This window comes from Bos grunniens, chromosome 16 (assembly GCF_055505025.1).
Source record: "Bos grunniens cultivar Pamir isolate PY7600 chromosome 16, Bosgru_T2T1.0, whole genome shotgun sequence".
Taxonomy (NCBI): domain Eukaryota; kingdom Metazoa; phylum Chordata; class Mammalia; order Artiodactyla; family Bovidae; genus Bos; species Bos grunniens.
The window spans coordinates 74,988,946-75,009,645 of NC_141180.1; the positions used below are offsets into that span (position 1 = coordinate 74,988,946).

The 20,700-nt window shown below is 40.5% G+C and overlaps 1 protein-coding gene across 44 annotated transcripts in view; it reads right to left on the bottom strand.

The window, feature by feature from the left end:
- The window catches only part of LOC147357024 (uncharacterized), a 41,784-nt gene that overhangs the window by 13,762 nt on the left and 7,322 nt on the right, over positions 1-20,700 (bottom strand). For 37 of the 44 annotated variants that reach the window (XM_086345517.1, XM_086345514.1, XM_086345513.1 and 34 more), the window contains exons 2-7: positions 7,567-7,692; positions 4,953-5,023; positions 4,476-4,500; positions 2,767-2,837; positions 2,241-2,316; positions 362-432 (exon numbers count right to left, since the gene is read on the bottom strand). In XM_086345517.1, the coding sequence (XP_086201643.1) occupies positions 362-432; positions 2,241-2,316; positions 2,767-2,837; positions 4,476-4,500; positions 4,953-5,023; positions 7,567-7,654 (402 nt within the window). In that variant the 5' untranslated portion in view covers positions 7,655-7,692. The remainder of the gene's footprint in view (positions 1-361; positions 433-2,240; positions 2,317-2,766; positions 2,838-4,475; positions 4,501-4,952; positions 5,024-7,566; positions 7,693-20,700) is intronic. The other 7 variants (XM_086345493.1, XM_086345535.1, XM_086345534.1 and 4 more) reach the window with 3 other exon arrangements.

Sequence of the window (20,700 nt, forward strand, 5' to 3'; positions counted from 1 at the left end):
CTTCAGTAAGTCTTTGTAATCTGAATTTGGCCCTCAGATAACTAAAACTCTTTGGTCAATGCTCCCCCATCTCCCAAAAAACAGAGAGGACTCCTGTTGAAAAGGCTGGGCTCTTTCACTTAAGATATTTCAGTTTCCAGGAGGAAAAAGTTCTGTTGATGAAAGTCCTACAGTAGTAGTTGACGGTATTTTTTAGTCTCCTTTTGAATCAGGTCTGTGTTGATAACAGATTTAACCTCAATATTTCACCAGCAAGGAATTGCATACATAAGTGTTAAAATGCATTGTCAGATTACTATAACTGAATGAAACAGAAAGAAGTGAAACAGCATCTATGTGAGACACAGACAGTTGAGCTTACCTCCAGGGGTCGGAGAGGCGGTTCCTCAGCCCTGGCCTGGGGCAGTTCCAACACCAGGTCCTCCTGGGGAGCTGGAGGGAAACAGAAGGCCATCAGGACAGAGGAGAGGCTGCTTACAAAAATCTCAGGGTTTTTGTTTGTTTGTTTGATGGGACATGGGGTGGAATGTGTACATGAGAGAGGTTAGTAACTATGGACTCAGCTGCTCTTGAATCCTCCTCTTTGCTGGATGAAGTACAAGAAAGGGGACAAGCAGGAAGGCAATGAAAGAGAGTGCCTGCATTTAACTGGTGATAACCAAACCAATGGGGAAAAGTGAAACAATACAATGCACGCCAGTTTTCAAAGACAGAGACCCATGACCCTCCTGCCTGTTTAGAGCTTCTGGTAAATCACACCTATCTTCTGGATTTCTTCCTGGATCACTGCATCCTCAGGATGTGCTGTTTCAGCCATTGTACTTACCAAGTCTGTGAGACTTTATTCTCGATTAAAAGTAAACTCTTGTTAGAGGACTAAATTCAAGACTACCTTTCCAAATAGCTATTATCAATCACGTGGTGTTATTTCCCAGGCTTGATTTTCCAAACAATGTTTGCACGTCCACTGAGTCAGTGGCGGTTCACACTCACAGAAGTCACGCTTTTAGTGGGACAGTTCACTATGGAGAGGAAGCATGGAGTGAACGTGAGTGTTGCTGACCCAGCTATGCATGAGATTTACAAGAGTCATGGTCACTAGATTATCATGTCCCACTGTGAGCTTTATTTGACAATTTCCCTTGAGTGTGTACTACAGGGTTTAATCAATGTGAGGTTATGGTAATGTTACCCAGTACAATGAAATACATCTCTTTTGATAACATGCTTTTGTCCTGGTGTAAACAAAGACAGGAACACCAACACATATGACTTACACTCTACAAAAGGCTACACAACACTCAGAATCTGTGAGTTTACCAGGAGGATGTGAGTCCTGAGATACTTTTCCCAATAATGACTGTGCCAAAGTTGGCGTTAATCCACCTATAGTTACCCTGGGTTCTTTGACCACTATGCCCACCTTATAATGATGGGCAGGATCTGGACCCCTGGGCCTGCTAGTACCTCCAGGGATGGATATAGATGCAGGGACCCCCTTTCCACATAATTGAGGATCACGTGGCTGACTGGTAGGAGCAGGTTACTCATCCAGAGGAGCCAAATTGGGATCAACCCTAGGTACTAAGTTTGGCTTTTCCATTAGGAGGTTAAGATTTTGGGCCATTTGTCCAATTGCCATCTTCATCTTAGGGCAATTAATACTAAGCTATTTGGGGGAATGGATTCCCTGATAGCTCAGTTCTTAAAGAGTCCACCTGCAATGCTGGAGACCTGTGTTCGATCTCTGGCTCTGGAAGATCCCCTGGAGAAGGGAAAGGCTACCCACTCTAGTATTCTGGCCTGGAGAATTCCATGGACTATAGCGCATGGGGCTGCAAAGATTTGAATACAAACTGCATAACTTTCACTTTCATTTTTGAGGAAAGACTGAGTTGAGCAAAGAATCAGGTAATGTATAGTCAATGTGCAGTGGTGATGAGAAGTGTTTAGAAAGTTCACAGTTGACTAGTGCTGTGTAACAAGGAAACTTCTCCAGAGGAAACACACACAGACACAGAGCTTCAGAATCACAACACTTGGGCTCACACATAGGCCCCCAACCATGATTCACACAAACCCACAACATCTAAATGATGTAGTTGCTCCCAGGTACCATAGAACAAAGACACTGTTCTTTCCTGGGAGATCAGTCTCTTCTCTTCACCTACAGCCCACACCCCAAGTAGGAATCTAGCATCAGGGCCACTCTCCAACCAGAGCCATTCAGAGAACCCCACCTTTATCAGTTGGATTGTCCCTCAGCAGAATGATGATCCCTGAATATTTACCGTGTTCATAGGCTTTCCCGGATTGCTGTGATTGCAGAGAAGAAAACAGAGAGTGTGTGTCAGCATCTTGAATTTTATGCACTAAGTCTTCTGTTATTTGGTTTTTGTCCTCAGGTAACTAGCACTCTTTACTTCAGTGGCTCCAAAATAAAACAGACAGTCTCCTGTTGGAAAGACTGGTCTCCTTCACATAAGATCTCTCAGTTTTAATTTGACCAACATTTACAAACTGTTTTTCAAGAAATAAAACTTTCAGCTGAGCAAAGTACCTACAGTCATAAATGATGCTGTCTTATTTAGATGTCCTTTTGAATCAGGACTGTGTTGATAATAGATTTATCCTCTCTACTTTCCAAGCCAAGGATTCGCATGCCTCAGTGGTAACGTAAATTGTCAGATTACTACAACTGTATTCGACTGAAAGGAAAATAAAGAAGTGAAGCAGCAGCGTTGCCCCGATTAAAGGTGCACTTACGTCCGCAGTTCTGAGAGGCTCGTCCGCAGCCCAGCCTTGGGGCAGATCCACCACCATGTCCTCCTGGGGAGCTGGAGGGACACAGAACAAACAGCACAGGGACACAGGTGAGGTGCTCACTAACCTCTGAGGAGCCTTTTTATTGGAGGAGTATGGGGTGGAGTGTATGCATAAGGCATTAGTAACTATGGACTGAGTTGCTATTGAATCATCCTCTTTGTTGTATAAATAAGAGCAAATCAGAGGAGCAGGAAATAATGAAACTAAACTTCTGTATTTAAACTAGTGATAACATAACAGTTCGGGAAAAAAGAAACACTGAAATGCATGCCACCTTTCGATGACAAAGACTCATGAAACTCCTGCCTGTTTATATCTTCTGCAAAACCACCCCTATCCAGAAGGATTTCTTCCTTGATCACTGCCTCCCCAGGATTCAGTTTCAGCTGATGCACTTACTAAGTTTTCTGTGAGATTTTGTTCTTGATTAAAAGCAATCTCTGTTAGAGGACTGAATTCAACCCTACCTTGCCAAATAGCTTTTATCAAGCATGTGATGTTTCTTCCTAGTCTTCATTTTCCAAACAATATTTGCACGTTCACTGAGTCAGTGTCTGTTCACACTAATTGAAGCCATACATTTCGTGGGACAGTTCAGCATGGAGAGAAAGCATGGGGTAAACGTTGACCTTCTTGGATCCAGGTGTGCAGGAAGTTTACAACAAGAGTCAAGGTCCCAAGCCGAGTGTCAAGTTCCACTTTGAGATCTATTTGACACCTTCCCTTGAGAGTGTGCTAAAGGCTTTAACCAATGTAAGGCTTATGGTAATGTCACCCAGTACAATGAAGTATCTCCCTGATGACAATCTGCTTTTGTCCTTGGTTAAGCAATGACACTAGCACCAACAGATATGGCCTGTACTGTCTAAACAAGGGAATGCAACTTTCAGATCTGTGAATTGACCAGGAGGATGAGAATGCCAATGTGCTTTTCACAATAATGACTGTGCCAAAGTTGGCAATAATCCACCTATGTTTGTCCTGGGTTCCATGACCACTGAGCCCATCTTACAATGAGGGACACAGCTCGGACCTCTGGAGTTCTAGTACCTCCAGGCATAAATGTAGATGCAGGGACCCCCCTTGCTCCATGACTGAGGATCCCATGGTTGAGTGATAAGTGCAGGTCAGGGGTCCAGAGCAGACACACTGGGAACACCCCGAGGTGCTCAGTTTATTCTTTTCCACTTAGGAGGTCAATAGCTTGGTCCATTTATCTCAGCACCATCTCCATTCGAGCAAAATGAATATTAACCGAACTTGAGGAATGACTGAGATGAGGAAAGAATTAGGTAATTTATAGCCAGTGCACAGTGTGATGAGAAGTGTTTAGAAAGTTCACAGTTGACTTGTGCTTTATAAGAGGGAAACATATCCTGAGGAAACACACACAGACAGCTTTAGAATCACACTGCATGGGCTCACACATGGGACCCAAACCCATGCATCTAAATGATGTAGTTGTTTCCAGGTACCATAGAGCACGGACATTTTTCTTTCCTGTGAGATCCGTCTCTTATCCGTACCCCCTGTCTTCACCCCCTTTAGGAATCCAGCATCAGGGAGACTCTCCAAACAGAGCTGGCAAGAGATTGTCACCTTGATCAACTAGATTATTTTCATCAGAGGGATGATCCCTGAATATTTACCGTGTTCACTGGCTTGTTCACATGCCTGCAATTAGAAAGAAGAAAAGAGTGTGAGGGTGTCAGCATCTAGAGTACTGTGCATTCAGGTCCTTTGTTCTCTTTTTCTTTTCAGAAAACCAAATGGGAATGTGTTGTTGAGTCTGTAGCCCCAAAAGAACACATAGAGGACACCTGTGGGAAAGGCTGGAGCTCCTCCTGGAAGATCTCTCCAGCTCATTTTCACCAGTAGTTAAAACTTTCATTTCAAGAAGGAACAGTTTCTGCTGAGGAAACTGCTCCCGATTCCAGTTTTTAATTTATGTTGTCATTTTTGGAAAATATCCTTTTGAATAAGTTATCTGCTGGGAAAAATGCATCCATTAAATTAAAAACTGTTTATATGAACTGTATTGAATATTTTGAACCTTTATCTGAACTCAGCTAGAAAATAAAGTCATGAAGCAACACTTTTATCTCAAATGAATAGGAGGCACTTACTATGGATTTGGGCAGAGCCTCTTCCTCCAACGTTGAAATGGATAGCTCCTCAAGCTGGTCCTCAGGGAGCTCTAGGAGGACATAGAGGAATTGTCAGGACATCTGTGATGCTGATCGGGAAGACTTTGTTAATGTGGACACATGGGGGGGAGTGTGTGGATGTGGGTGGTTAATAAGTGTGGGCTGAAATCTGTTGGACAACCTTTCTTATGGGTGGAGGAAGGCAAAGGAGATGAACGTTTCAGAAATGAGTCAGAGAGCCTTAGCTTTCTAGCTAAGGGGAACCTGATAGACTTGAAACTCTCAGTCTGACAGAGGGAAGCACTAAAAATCATACTATGCTTCAGTAGTCATGTACAGTTGCGAGACGTTGACCATAAAGAAGGCTGAGTGCCAAAGAATTAATGCTTTAGAACAGCAGTGCTGAAGAGCTCTTGAGAGTTCCTTGGACAGCAAGGAGATCAAACTAGTTAATCATAAAGGCAATCAACCATGAATATTCATTCGAAGGACTGATGCTGAAACTTCAATACTTTGGCCACCTGATGTAAAGAACAGACTCACTCGAAAAGTCCCTGATGCTGGAAAAGACTGAGGGCAGGAAGAAAAGAAGGGGCAACAGAGGATGAGATGTCTGGATAGCATTATCGACTCAATGGACATGAATTTGAGCAAATTCCAGAAGATAGTGAAAGACAGGGAAGCCTGGCCTGCTGCTGTCCATGGGCTCACAGACATAACTTGGCGATTGAGCACTGTGATCAAAAATACATTGTATTTATTCTTTTCATAATTTTTAAGAATTAAAAAGTTCCATCAGTTCAGTTTAGTCGCTCAACCGTGTCCGACTCTTTTTGACCCCATGAACTGCAGCCCGCTAGGCGTCCCTGTCCGTCACCAACTCCTGGATTCCACCCAAACCCATGTCCACTGAGTCGGTGATGCCATCCAACCATCTCATCTTCTGTCATCCCCTTCTCCTCCTGCCCTCAATCTTTCCCAGCATCAGGGTCTTTTCACATGAGTAATTTCTTCGCATCAGGTGGCCAAAGTATTAGAGTTTCAGCTTCAACATCAGTCCTTCCAATGACCACCCAGGACTGATCTTTAGGTTGGACTGGTTGGATCTCCTTGCAGTCCAAGAGACTCTCCAGAGTCTTCTCCAACACCACAGTTCAAAAGCATCAATTCTTCAGCGCTCAGCTTTCTTTATAGTCCAACGATCACATCCATACATGACTACTGGAAAAACCATAGCCTCGAATAGAGGGAACTTTGTTGACAAAGTAATGCCTTTGCTTTTTAATATGCTGTCTAGGTTGGTCATAACTTTCCTTCCAAGGAGTAAGCGTCTTTTAATTTCATGGCTGCAATCACCATCTGCAGTGATTTTGGAGCTTAGAAAAATAAAGTCAGCCACTGTTTCCACTGTTTCCCCATGTATTTGCCATGAAGTGCTAGGACCGGATGCCATGATTTTAGTTTTCTGAATGTTGAGCCTTAAGCAAAGTTCTTCACTCTCCTCTTTCACTTTCATCAAGAGGCTCTTTAGTTCTTCTTCAGTTTCTGCCATAAGGGTGGTCTCATCTGCATATCTGAGGTTATTGATATTTCTCCCAGCAATCTTGATTTTTCTATATTCACAATTTAGTGTATCTATCAACACCATCTACATCTTTTTCATCAGATCCAATATAACCTCTGTACCCATTAAGTCATTATCCACCTTCTCCGTTGCCTCCTCGCTTTGGTGATTTCTATTTCCAGCTTCCATGAGTTAGCCTAGTCAGTGTACCTTAAACCAGTGGAAGCATACCATATTTGTCTTTCTGTGCCTGCCTTATTTCACTAACTATAATAAATGTTTGTATTAATCGTCCATCCATTTTACAGCATATTTCAATCCTTAATTCATTTTATGGTGGGATAGTATTCCATTCTGAGTACATATCACATTTCATTTATCCATTCATCACATGATGGTCTTTGGGTTGTTTCTAGTATTTAAGTACTAATAATACACTGTGAACATTAGTGTGCAGATTTCTGTATGGTACTATAATTTAAATGTGCATATTTAAAATATCACAGAATATAACAACACAAAGTGTGAATACTAGGTGAACTAACAATGTTAGACTTTGAATTACTAAAAATATATTTTCTTACTAATTGTAAAAAATGTACCACACATATGTTATCTGTGAGTAGAATTTGATAGCTGAAACTGAAGTGATATGATACAGGAATTTTCTGTATAATCCGTACAACTTTTATGGCAACGTAACCCTGCTTTAAATAAAGTCTAATAATTTAAAGAAATCCTGAAACATGACTTCAGGGGGGAACACATCACAGCTAGTGTTAAAAAATTAGCTAATCTTCAAACCATAGCTAGAGACCATCTTCACTTTTAAGCATGAACCAAATGTTGAATTTAGAATGCATCTTTCCTTTCATAGTTAAAGCAGTACCAACTGATATAGTTGCAATTTGAACACATGAAATAAAAGAAGAACATTGCTTAATATTTGTTTTTTTCTTAAATAAGAGGCACTGAACATACTACAATAATTATTCCTGAGTGAACCTAATGGGAAAATTTCCACAGTACCTTCAGTTGAGTCAGTTATAGGATTCACCCTATTAATTGGGCAACAACAAAGTGTCTTTATCCAGCTAGTTCTTGATGTTCTTTGCATCTGAGGGATGTTTCTTCTCGCCTTCTGGATGAAACCTCCTGTGAAATGCATTATAATGGTGAGAGGTGTCAACACCTTGCCGGCACAGGATCACCCAGGAACTAATAATAATTGATCCACAATTCAATCTTCTGGTCCCCTTCCTTACCAGATGCCTAGCAGGGCCTCCTGAATCCAAGGTGGACTTAGGAAGATCTGCAGTTTGATGTGCACTGAAAACACCCAACAGACTGGCTGTGTGTGCAAATATCTCTATTAAACTGATAGCTAGAAACTCAGCAGAGCATGGTGACCATGCCTGATGGACTGGATTCAAATCCCGTTTAGGAGAAGCAGGTACTGGGGAAAGATATATGGATCCCTCTTTGCCTCAGTTCCCTGTCCTGAGTGAGAGAAATGTTAACATGGCCTATTTTTAGTATTATGAAGCCAGGAATGATTAAATATAGGCAAAATATTAGAAAAATAAAGGAGGGACTTCCTCAGCAGTCCATTGGGTAAGAATCTGTCTCGCAAAGAAGGGGATGGGATTTGATTTCTGTTCGGCAAACTCCAGTCCCACATGTTGCAACTACTGAGTTCAAGCACCACAACTAGAGAGTCAGTACCCTGCAACAAAAGATCTGCACGATGTGATGAAGATCCCATGTGCCACAACTAGGACCCGATACTGCCAAATAAATAAATGATAGATATACAAATAAATAAATAGAGAAGTAAAGGACTGGTGCTTCTTAATATCTCTGTAAGTGTTCAACCTTGAATGATAATAAGAATAAGGTGGACCTTCAGTAGCAGTTGAAAGCAGAGAGGGCATTTTGATGGCTCCAATAGGGGGGATGGAAGCTTATTCTTCAGCTTTTTCACACAAACAAGGTTTTATAGCTCATGGAGAGTATCTATTATCACCTCTTCTGACATCCAGCCCTGTTCAAGAGGAAGGCAGACAAAGTTGGGGCTGTAATCCATATGTTACATTAGAAGGTGTTGAAATTTAGAGGGTGAAGAGACTTTCCAAGGGTCAAACAATGATATATAGTGGATCTGGGACAGGATTGTAGATGGTTACCTGAAGACACAGATGCCTGCACCCCTGAGACCTGCGCTAAACCCCCTTAATCAGGACCTCAACCCTACCCCCAACTCAAATTATCCTGCCCCTGGTTTTCTGTGGATGAGAGCTGATGCCCTGGAGAAAATGCCTCAGCCTTAAAAAAGAGCTCAAATCTTCCTACCACTCGTCTCTATATTTCAGTTCCTGATCCAAAATATGTTTCCTCTGAGCGAAGCCCCTCAGAAAGACCACAGGATTCCAACTCTGTCCATCCTCCAAAGCTTCTTCACACACTCAACCATCTCACGAGCAGCCTTCCCAAAGCCCAGTTCACCTTGCTAAGTGACCAGTCGGCTGTTTGGCCAACAAGTTGGCTCAGAGCCCAGAACCTTCTAAACCAAAGGTCACATGATGGCTCTACCAAGAATTAGCTTCCCTTTAACTTGACCAAGTCTGGATGAGCAGTTAATGTGAGTTAACTGGGGAGGTGGACATCTGAGCTGGGCTTTGGTGGCTTAATTAAGTCTCAGATGCTCAGTCTCACAGCTGAATTGAACTCTTATTTGAGCAGTCTGGACCAAGTGCTAGCTAAGAATGAGCAGGAGTTCAATCTTCCCCCACTAAAATTCTGACTCTATCAACTTCTTGTCATGCTCTAGACCCTGTAGTGGAAGACAACAGAGCCCCATATTCTTTTTGAAAATCATCTCCATCCTCACAGCCTGGAGACTGTAACCCTAGATTCTCCTTGAGGATCAACAGACAGACTCCTTCCCTCAGTGACCAAATGTTCATCCTACTAACCCGACAGCGCTATGCCATCTCACTAAACTCCTTGGCAACAGCCAAACAATGATCCAGCCCACATCAGCCCTTGAGAATCCCACCAGTAAATCCCAGTTTCTTTCCTTTTTAAGTCTCACGATTTACACTGCTAGTGTTTGTAGATTTGGGCAGCAACATTTGACAAGAGTTGAGATGTAATTCCCTTTTGCTATAATGTCCGATGTTGGGGAGACATCATGGTTCTCCTCTGTTAGTTCTTTACATCTGTTCTCTGGTAAGAATGTATACAAAACTAGCATTGGGAAATTGGAAATTTAGGAAGATGTTTAAGGCAGCCAGCTGACAGGAGAATCCAAATATAATTTAAGGAATAAAACAAGACTATAAAACACATTTATAACTCTGTAGATAAATTAGAGTGATGGAAAAAAAAAATTTTTTAAAAGATGAGGAAAATTCATCAGTAAAGTTAACCAGCCTATTTGAAGGAACAGCCTTCAGAGGATCAGTGGGAACCTACCTCCAAAACAACAGTTCAAGTTATCCATTTCTCCTTTGCCACCATACATGAACCAACTGGCACTGGGTTCAGAATTCGTAATGTGTATCACCACATTACTGTGGTGACCACACATCACAGAACCTTCAGAATTAACTGGACTCTGCACAGGATGAGTCCAACTGCAACTGTCCAACTGCTACTGTGATTCTATGCACACATTTGGCTTTTCAGAGTAAACATTTTATTTCAAAGATTGAATCTCAGGCTCACACATTCCTCTCTGATTAAGAAAATAATTTATATGAGTGAGAATGTTCTGTCCCCAAATATAGTTGAGAGTGAACATTTCGGGCTGAGGAGGGACAAATCTAACACATTGAGAATAAAAAGAGATTCTATTCTTGATTAGAATATCATCTTGGTACTGATCACAAGTCTGTGCTCCTAACACACAGTGAGGCCAAACAACACCAAGAATCAGGAGCCTGGAGCAGAGAAAGCCTTCCTGCAGGGCCACACAAGGAGAAAAGACAAACAAACAAACAAAGCTGAGCACTCAGAAAACTTTCAGCAAAGCACTTTTCTAGGAAAGCTGAGGGAGTGGCCTGCTTACTTCTGGGGTCAGAGTCTTTGTTCTTGAGGTCAGGTCATGGTCAGGTCATGATGTTCTTGTGGTGGTGGTGGTGGTTTAGTCACTAAGTCAAGTCCGACTTTTGTGGCCCCATGGACTGTAGCCTGCCGGGATCCTCTGTTCATGGGATTCTCCAGGCAAGAGTACTGGAGTGGGTTGCCATTTCCTTCTCCAGGGGACCTGCCTAAGCCAAGGATCAAACCCAGGTCCCCTGCACTGCAGACAGGTTCTTTACCAGTAGAGCTATGAGGGAAGCCCCAATGTTGCTGTAAACCTCCCCCCAAAACAAACGCTACTCTCAGTTCTGACAAGAAAGCATCAGGTCCCAGGCACCACCCTCTACCTCTGGGGTCCAGGCCCAGGCCAGGAGGAGGGGGTCCTCGGCGGGGCAGGGTATCTGGCACCCAGACGGGGTCCTCCATCCAGTGCCCTGCCCTGGCTGACAGTGCAGGTCTCAGCTGGGAGCACCTCAGAGCCGGGTCCCAGACCCCATCCAACTTTCTTCTCTCTGGGTGCCTGGTGCCCAGGACCCAGGCAGGCCTCAGGCTGTTCATTTAAGCTGCAGAGACACACTTGTAGCAATTTCCAATCGGGTTAATCCCTGGTTCACAATAATCACGCTCTTTGAGAGAGGTCCCAACCACAGAGGCGAGCCTGAAATGACATTTTAAGATTCTTGCACACCAACCTAACCTCGTGCCACCTCCTCGGGGTGGACAACCGATCAATGCTGGACCAAGTGTGGAAACATGAACAGAGAGACGGGAGCTGGGAAACTCTTCCCTTAGTAGCCAGGGTCATATCCTCCAGATGCCCAGGGCTCCGGGGACCATGCTCGTATCGTCCTCTGCAGCTTATAGGTCATGGAGGCAGGGACTGGGGAGAGGTTCATGGTTTTGTGTTGGAAAGATCCCCTGGAGAAGGGAAAGGCTACCCAATCTAGCATTCTGGCCTGGAGAACACCATGGACTGTACAGTCCATGGGATCACAAAGAGTTGGACACGACTGAGACTTTCACTTTCACTTCTACTGCTTTGTGGCCTGGATCTGGCCTGTCAGCCGTGGCGAGGGCTCTGTGGCTCTGTTGGACACTGTCCCCAAACTGTCCTGGGCCCCCATCTCACGCACCTGCCCTGAGGGCCTGGATAGCGCATGGAGAAGGCCTCTGTCCCGGACTCACCACACTCTGGCGAGGACTGCTGACAGGTTTCCTGTTGGTGGAACATGACCTCTAACCCTAGTCTAAGGGTTCCGCTAAAGGTCTTACAATATTGACTGTGCACCCACCCCACCCCTAGTACCGTCTCCTCCACCCATTTCTACTCTTTGCGAGTCCCCAGACTTACCTAGAAGAAACAGAGCCTAAGATTTAATCTTATAAACAAAATTAAGTTTCATACCTAATGTATCCACTTTTACTTTTTATTTGGAGCCCTGTAAATTCTGCTCACAAAAATGAATGTTTTTGTCGTGTGCTGCAAGCATGTTTTCAATTTGTCACTAAGTTTTTTGTTGTTGTTGTTTATTTTTGTCTGAGCTGGGTCTTCATTGCTGTGCTCGATTCTCTCTAGCTGTTCTGAGTGGGAACTGTTCTCTTGTTGTGGAGCACAGGCTCTAGGCCCACAGGCTTCAGTAGCTGTAACTCGCAGGCTCTAGAGCTTGGGTCAGTAGCTGTGGTGCACAGGCTAGTTGCTCTCCGGCATGTGGGATCTTCCCAGACCAGGGATGAGACCCATGGCCCCTGCACTGGTAGGCAGATTTGAACCCCTGGGCCACAAAGGAAGTCCCATCACTGTCTTTTTATTACAGTTACTTTTCCTTATATCATGAAGACATTTATTTTATTTTTAAAAGCATCACTGATTTAAATATTTTTGCTATTTTGGCTGTGAGAAGGAAAAAGAGGGAAGGATATTATGACTAATATTCTTATTAAGGGCTAAATATTCCTTTAAAATATTTTAATAGGAAAACAACTACAGGTGTTTCAAGACAAACTTTTCTATTGAACAATTCTGAATATTTCTAAAGATGTATGTCAAGATGGACTAATTATTTTTTTAGGATGATAGAAATTTCCCCCCAGAAATGATATAGAGTAGAAATATCCTGATACAGTCATAAAAGGAACACAGTATTTTTTAAAGCACATGTGGTAATTTATGTCTCAAAAACCTTAGAACATTTTGGAAGTGATGATGATGGTACATCAATGATTAAGTCATTTTAACAGACATCATTTACGATGTGTTTATTCACCAAATGAACTTGTGGTTGTTTGCTGAGAAAAGAGGGACACTTTCAATTAATGTTAAAGAACATTAAAAGAATTTTTGATTACATTTGCTATGCCCTATTAATGATTTTAATGGTGAAGAATTAACTGAGTTTTAATATAGCTCCAATTTGCCAAGTACATTAGCATTCCTTTGACCAAGCAACATATTGGATTTTTAAAAAAATTTTCCTATAGTTGATTCAACAACTGTTTATAAAAGTTGGTGAATATTTGTAATAATTAAACAGGATAAATTATGTAAGAACAATGAAACAGGACCACCTTAGAGAATGTATAGTATACACATTGAATATACTATATAATGTACAGCTCTGCAATGTGATGTTGCCCCTCCTCGATCAAGAGATAAGAAGCTGTCTTCTTATTTAAAACAACAACAACAACCATTAGGAGGGTCCTGTGACTGCCTTGATAAATAGAATAGAGTGGAGAAGGATGCTTTGCTTATTTCAGGTGTATCCTTGACTGGATTGGCAACTTCTGTATCCTGTCCTGAGACATTTGCACATGGGGTGCTTTTATCATATTCTTAACCCAGTCATCATGCAGTAATGTCCTCCTCTCTTTGATGCAATGATCAACAGCTGATCTTCCAGTGTCCTAGCAACGGGAATAATTCTCACTGGATGAGCAGACCAGGTGAGGATTCAACAGATTCTAACCTTCCAGTGTTGAATGGCAACTGCATTAAGGCCTCAAGGCAAGAGATGTCCACGGGAGTCCTATTAATTCACACAGCAACGCGAAAATCAATTATATGAAAGTAAGTTTTGGAGTGTTTGCCTCTGTAGTATCAAATAATTAGAGCAGATTTTGGTGAAGTTTTCTGTTTTAGTGTATTGATTCATTTTAGTAGCAGAATTTCTAGAGCCATACTTATAAGCAAGCATCATTTGTCAAACAATTCCTTATTTTGTCTTTGGATTCTTTCCTTTCACATGCAGTTCACCTTCTGTGTACAATTTCAGAAAGTCCACAGACCCCTCTAAATCTCATTCATTAATAAATCTTTCTAGGCAACTACAAACTTTACCTTAAAATCTTCTGTTTCAGAACATTTAACTTTTTTTTTTAAGTCTTTATTGAATTTGTAACAACATTACTTCTGTTTTATGTTTTGGTTTTTTGGCCTCCAGGCATGTGGATATTAGCTCCCCAACCAGGGATCAAACCTGCACTCCTTGTATTAGAAGGCAAAGTCTTAATCACTGGACAGCCAGGGAGCACCCTTAACTTGCTTTCTAATGTCCTCCTCTTTTTGATACTTTCAATCATGTTTCTCTAATAACAGTACAACTTAGCACAGAACAGGAAAGAGACAGATAAAGGTACGTTTTACAGGCTGAAAACATCAGTGACGCTAACACCTAGGATGTATCTTATCCATTACATAACAAAGTCAGGCTTACAAGGAATAGAATTATTCTTAATTTTAATTTTGAAAAGCTGTTTATCTATTCAGTTTTTAGTTTATTTGTATATTTATTCACTGTTTTCTCACTAGTCATTTAGTAAACATGGATGAAGCTCCAATTAAGTTCTGGGACTTGTGCACAGAAATGCAGACATAGAGATGAATGAGGAAACATTTGTTTCCCCCTCAAGACACCCACAGGCTAGCTGCAAAGACAGATACACAAACAAACAGTACAATTTCTTTAGTACAACAGTAAGAGCGTCAGAGAACATCTTTTGTCATTTATGACCTACATTTTAAAGATAAATGGGAATTTTCTAGGAAGGAAATAAAAGGTAATGACCATTAGAAAAGGATAGGAGAGAGCAGCTGGCAGTTAGAAACGATTAGAACTGTTGAATAATTCAATCTGAATGTAAGGTATAGCTGGAGATAACCCTGGTGATGTAATCAAGGCCAGGTTATAGCATGTTAGGATGTTTATTTATTGTTTAAAACTGAAATGTATTTGACATATAACATTATGTAAATTCAAGCTGTAAAACACATTGATTTGATACATATTTACTATGATTGACAACATAGCAATAATTAGCTTCTTTATCATGTCATAAAATTTTCATTTGTTTTTAGTGGCTGGAATAATTAAGACCTACTCAGATAGAGAAAGACAAATGATGTATGATACCACTTATATGTGGAAAATAAAAAGAGAGTAAAATGATGGTTACTAGGGGATGGGGTTGGTGGGGATAGGACAAATGTTGTTTAAGGATACAAACTTGCAATGAGTAGTAAATAAGTCCTAGAGATGTCATGCATAGTATGGTGAATAGAGGCAACAATATTGTATTATAATCATCAAACTTATCAAGAAACATGCTAGGTTGTTTAGACTTGTTCTGGAAGGGAAGAGGGAGCTATTAAGGGGGTTTCATTAAGAGAGAAAAATAATCAGGATTTATTTTTCCTCCAAATGATCACTTTTGAAGCAATATTAAGGAAGGATTAAAGAATAAATTTCAGAAGGAACACTATGACAGGGGTCTTTCTAATAGTGAACTATTTTGGAAGAGACCTAAATTAATAAAGTAGCAGAAGGAATGAAAGGCGAGAGGTTCAGAGATGTATTTAGAAGGCAGAATTTGCTGATCCTAAACATAGCTTTTTAAAATTTTATTTTACTTTGGAGTATAGCTGATGAACAATGTTGTGTTAGTTTCAGGTGTACAGCAGTGATTCAGTTATACATACATTTATTCTTTGTCAGTGTTTTCCTCTATAGGTTATTACAGAGCATTGGGTAGAATTCATTGTGTTATACAGTAGGTCCTTGCAGCTTACTCATTTTAAATATAGTAGTGTGCATGTGTCAATTCCAAACTCCCTGACTATACCTTTCCCCCATCCTTCCCTCCCTGGCAACCATAAATTCTTTCTGTAAGTCTGTGAGTCTGTATCTGCTTTGTAAATTAGTTCATCTGTATCATTTAAGATTCTACATATAAGGGATATCATATGATATTTCTACTTCTCTAACTTACTTCAGTCAGTAAGACAATCTCTAGGTCCATCCATGATGCAAAAGGCATTATTTCATTCTTTTTAATATCTGAGTAATATTCCATTGTATATATGTATCACATCTTCTTTATCCATGCCTCTGTTTATGGACATTTAGGTTGCTTCCATGTCTTGGCTACTGTAAATAGTGCTCCAATGAATATTGGGGTGCATGTATCCTTTCAGACCATGTTTTTCTCTGGATATATGCCAAGAAGTGAGATTGCTGGATCACGTGGTAACTCTATTTTTAGTTTTTAAAAGAACCTCCTTACTCTTCTGCATAGTGGCTGTACCAATTTACATTCCCACCAAGAGTGTAGAAGGAGTCCTTTCTCACCACACCCTCTCCAGCATTCATTGCTTGAGGACTTTTTGATGATGGCCATTCTGATTGGTAGAAGGGATTTTTGTTAATTTAATGTGAAGATATAAAGAAATAAAGTGTTGTGTTCCTGCTTGTGTTCCTGATTCTTAATGCAAGAAACAATGCAGATTATGGTGTAGATAAACGTATAGAAACCAGGATGAGATACAGTTTAAATATGAAGATCAAAGAATATTTCCTAGATAAAAATTTTAAATAACATGTAAATAGTTATAATTCATTATTGGATATTTGGAGTTTGATATGAGTATGAAATCATCAAGGGAACATAATAAAATGTTGGATACATTTTGACTCTCAAAGAGATGTCTGGGAAAACTGTATTGATTTGGGAATTATTGGCAAACACAATGTTTGAAACCATATTCTTAGATAAAATTAAAATGAAGTTAATACCATTTCTTGAGTGAGAAGAAAACTGAACATAAAACTGTTGGAAATAGCAAGACTTAAGTGTCTTAAGGAAGAAATCCCAATGTATAAGACTAAGAAATAATGGCAACTAATACTGTATAAAATTAAGGAAAATCCCAAAGGGATAAGGGAGAAAAATATTTCAAGAAAAAAAAAAAATCAGTCAAAGATGTGAATTTCAGCAAGGATGCCAAGGGTGATAACTAAATATTCAGAAGTCATCGATTACGTTTTTCCAGAAAGGGTTATTCAGTGATGAGAACAAAAGTCAAACAATAAATTAAACAGTGGACAGGCAGGGAGGAAATAGAATGAGTACAAACTGCTTTTCAACAATATTGGGTTGAAGGGAGATATGCTTGGAAATGAATTCAAGTCAATGTGTACATGTATTTATTGTGTATATTATCAAACCTAAGGTATCACTGTTTGAATCTAAGTCACCATTATCTTGCTGCTAAGTCGCTTCAGTCGTGTCCGACTCTGTGCGACACCATAGACAGCAGCCCACCAGGCTCCCCCATCCCTGGGATTCTCCAGGCAAGAACACTGGAGTGGGTTGCCATTTCCTTCTCCAATGCAGGAAAGTGAAAAGTGAAAGTGAACTCGCTCAGTCATGACTGACTCTTAGCGATCCCATGGACTACAGCCTACCAGGCTCCTCCATCTGTGGGATTTTCCAGGCAAGAGTACTGGAGTGGGGTGCCATTGCCTTCTCCACCATTATCTTATGTATCAACAAAAAAGAAAAAAAAATACCTTGAAACTATAATACAATATTGTTTTATAACACAGCATTATTAAATATTTATATCACTGTGGTATGTATACAAAGAAGAAAATATAAGCCAAATGCCAAGCAATGACAACTATTGTGCATTATTATTACTGCCTAACTATCCACCAGCAATGTAAGACTCCATCAATGATGCATGTGTGCATGCAAAGTCACTTTAGTCGTGTCCGATTCTTTGCAACCCCATGGACCGTAGCCCACCAGGCTCCTCTGTCCATGGGATTCTCCAGCCAAGAATACTGTAGTGGTTGCCACGCCCTCCTCCAGGGGATCTCCTCAACCTAAGGATTGAACCTATGTCTCCTGCATTGGCAGGTGGTGCCGGGGACCAGCCCCGGCTGATACAGGGAATTCGAAGCGGGGACGGCGTCGGCGAGGATCAGGAAACAACTGCTTAATTAAACGTTTATTAAGGATATAAAGAGTGGTGAAATAAGGATAGCTCAGCGAAGAAATTCAGTGAAGAAAAGAGGCTGAATAAAATTCCAAAGCAGGGAATTTACGTCACCTACGAAGGTCGCAGGCATCCTCCCGTTCTCCCGAAGGAGAGGAGACACTAAGGCCTCCCCGGTCAGATCTTAGAAGCCCAGGCAAAATTAGTAGGCTTGACGAGCTTCCCTGCCTCAGAGGAAAAGTTCAGCTAGAAGGTGAAAGAAAGAACGACATGGGGAGACCAAATTTCGGTGAACAAAAGGGCATACTTTATTTTCCAAAGTAGTTTTATACCTTAAGTTGTGCATAGAGGATAATGGGGGAAGGGGGTAGAGTCATGCAAAGACAGCAGTTCCTGATCCTTATAGCCAGGCTTTCAAACATATCATATGCAAAAGTTTAGGTGATTTACATCATCTTCTGGCCAGGAAGCCTGTTAACATTTTAAGAAACTTATTTTTCTCTAAAGGTGATTATTCTAAAGTCAGGCGCCAGCCTCCAAAAAGCATTGGAGAAAGTTGCATTCCTATAGGGCAAAGGTGAGGTGGGCTCAATCAAGAAAAGAATTAACTCAAGGGTCCAAGGTTACAAACATTGAGGCAACTGCTTACATTTCTATACACCCATTATATCAATCAATACACGGCCAAGGACACAGTAGGTAAGGGATATGGAGACTTAGCAGCAAACATTGGCCCAACAAGTGAAAAACCCTTCACCAATACAATTTCTAATCAATCTTTTAACTACTCAAAGGAATCTGTGTTTAGACAGTTTAGAACATTTCCTGCCTCTCACAGTTGGGAGGCTCTGAACAATCACATGTTGCCGGAAAAAACCTATTCAGGCAGGCTAGAGGACTTCCAAAGGAGTTTGTAGGTTGAAACACTGTCACACCCAGGAATTATTAACTGGAGCTGTAAGCTAACTCTTTTTTCAGAGAGAGGTAGTGGGGGACAGCCCCCCGTAAAGTCAGAGGTGTAGGTGAAAGCACAAAGCAGAAAGTAGGCAGACTCTGGTTTTGGGGATAGATTGCTCGAGAATTTCCAGGGAGACTCCTGAGGCTTGATCCCGCCTTTGCGTATGCCAAGCCTCCTTCCTCATGACCTTTGCCAGGGGCGGAGCTCGCTCCCTGCAAGGTGGGTTCTTTACTACTAAAGCATTAAAATATCAGAAAGGAGATAATGTGGGAAATTATGTGTCTTATGGTCAATCAAAATGATATAATACATTCAGTGTACAAATGAATGTATATGTGTATGTATGTATAGTGTATATTCTCAGAAACTAAAAGGAAGAGTTAAAGTAAATATTAACAACTTACATATTCCTGTAAGTGCAAACATAAGTATTTATTATTAACTGATTCTTTATGTCCAAAATTGCACTCAATATTGAGTATTAATATATATTTGACATACCTTTAATTAGCCTTTAGACTTGAAAAAAGTGAACTGAGGTTTTCATTTGATTTTGGAAACATGAAGTACATTTTGAAGAAAAAAAAAGGAGTAGCTTTAAAAGTAGCACTTTTAAAGGTGAAAACATTTCAAGGACTTCTGAATTTCTGTCATCTAGATGAGAGATTAATAACAACTTTAATATTACTGTTTTTGTAAAACTCAGATTGCACCAGGTTTTCAAGCCTGCTGGGGTGAACTGAATTTTTTTAATAAGAAGTGTTTTAGGTTACCCTTTTTGCATCAAGAAGAACATTCATTAGTGTTACAAACATTGTTTTGTATTATTTCTTGGTTTTCAAAGTTGACATTATGAAAGAAATTACTAGAAAAACATTCAGATTTTGCTTATTTGATATGACTCACCAAAATTTAGCAGTCAGTTTGACTCCTGCTAATGAGTTAAATAATTACACCTCTCAGGGAATGACAAACTACTTAAAGTTTTCTTTCTCAACCAAAAGTAATATGTAAAGATACTGAATGACTTATGGAACTGATAATGAGTTCTTTTATTTTTCTCCACTGATAAGTTCAAAGCTATATTTTGATTTAAAATGAGGGTTACCATATCTACCTTAGTGTATTTTTATCAGATAATTATTGATTTTGACTGAAATTACTGAGTAGACACATGCTAAGAAAAATTTTTCATGTGATATTAAGCACAAAATGTGACAAAAGTGATCAAAATTGTAAAGCATATTGAACAGTGGGCAAAGGGCAGAGGTTCTTTCTATGTATCATTTTAATATCATTACAGACAATCAAGATACAGGTTAGTATGATTATAATTAAATATTGGTATGAAAAATGAGACTGAGATTAATGAAGTAAATAAGATGATAGCAGCAGAAAACCTGGAGTTATTATTTAAAGCCTAAACCTATGCTATAGCTAACTGAAATAATTATAACCAAAACAACAAACACAGTCACAACAGAGTTGTATGATATAAAGAATATATATGTACATACATATATGCACACACACACACACATATATAGAGTTTATAACACTCTAGAGTGTTTTATATATCTATATATAACACTATATATATAAATATATATATTTATATATTTATAAATATGTATATATGCTATGCTATGCTAAGTCACTTCAGTCGTGTCTGACTCTGTGCGACCCCACAGACGGCAGCCCACCAGGCTCCCCTGTCTCTGGGATTCTCCAGGCAAGAACACCGGAGTGGGTTGCCATTTCCTTCTCCAATGCATGAAAGTGAAAAGTGAAAGTGAAGTCGCTCAGTCGAGTCCAACTCCCAGCGACCCCAAGGATTGCAGCC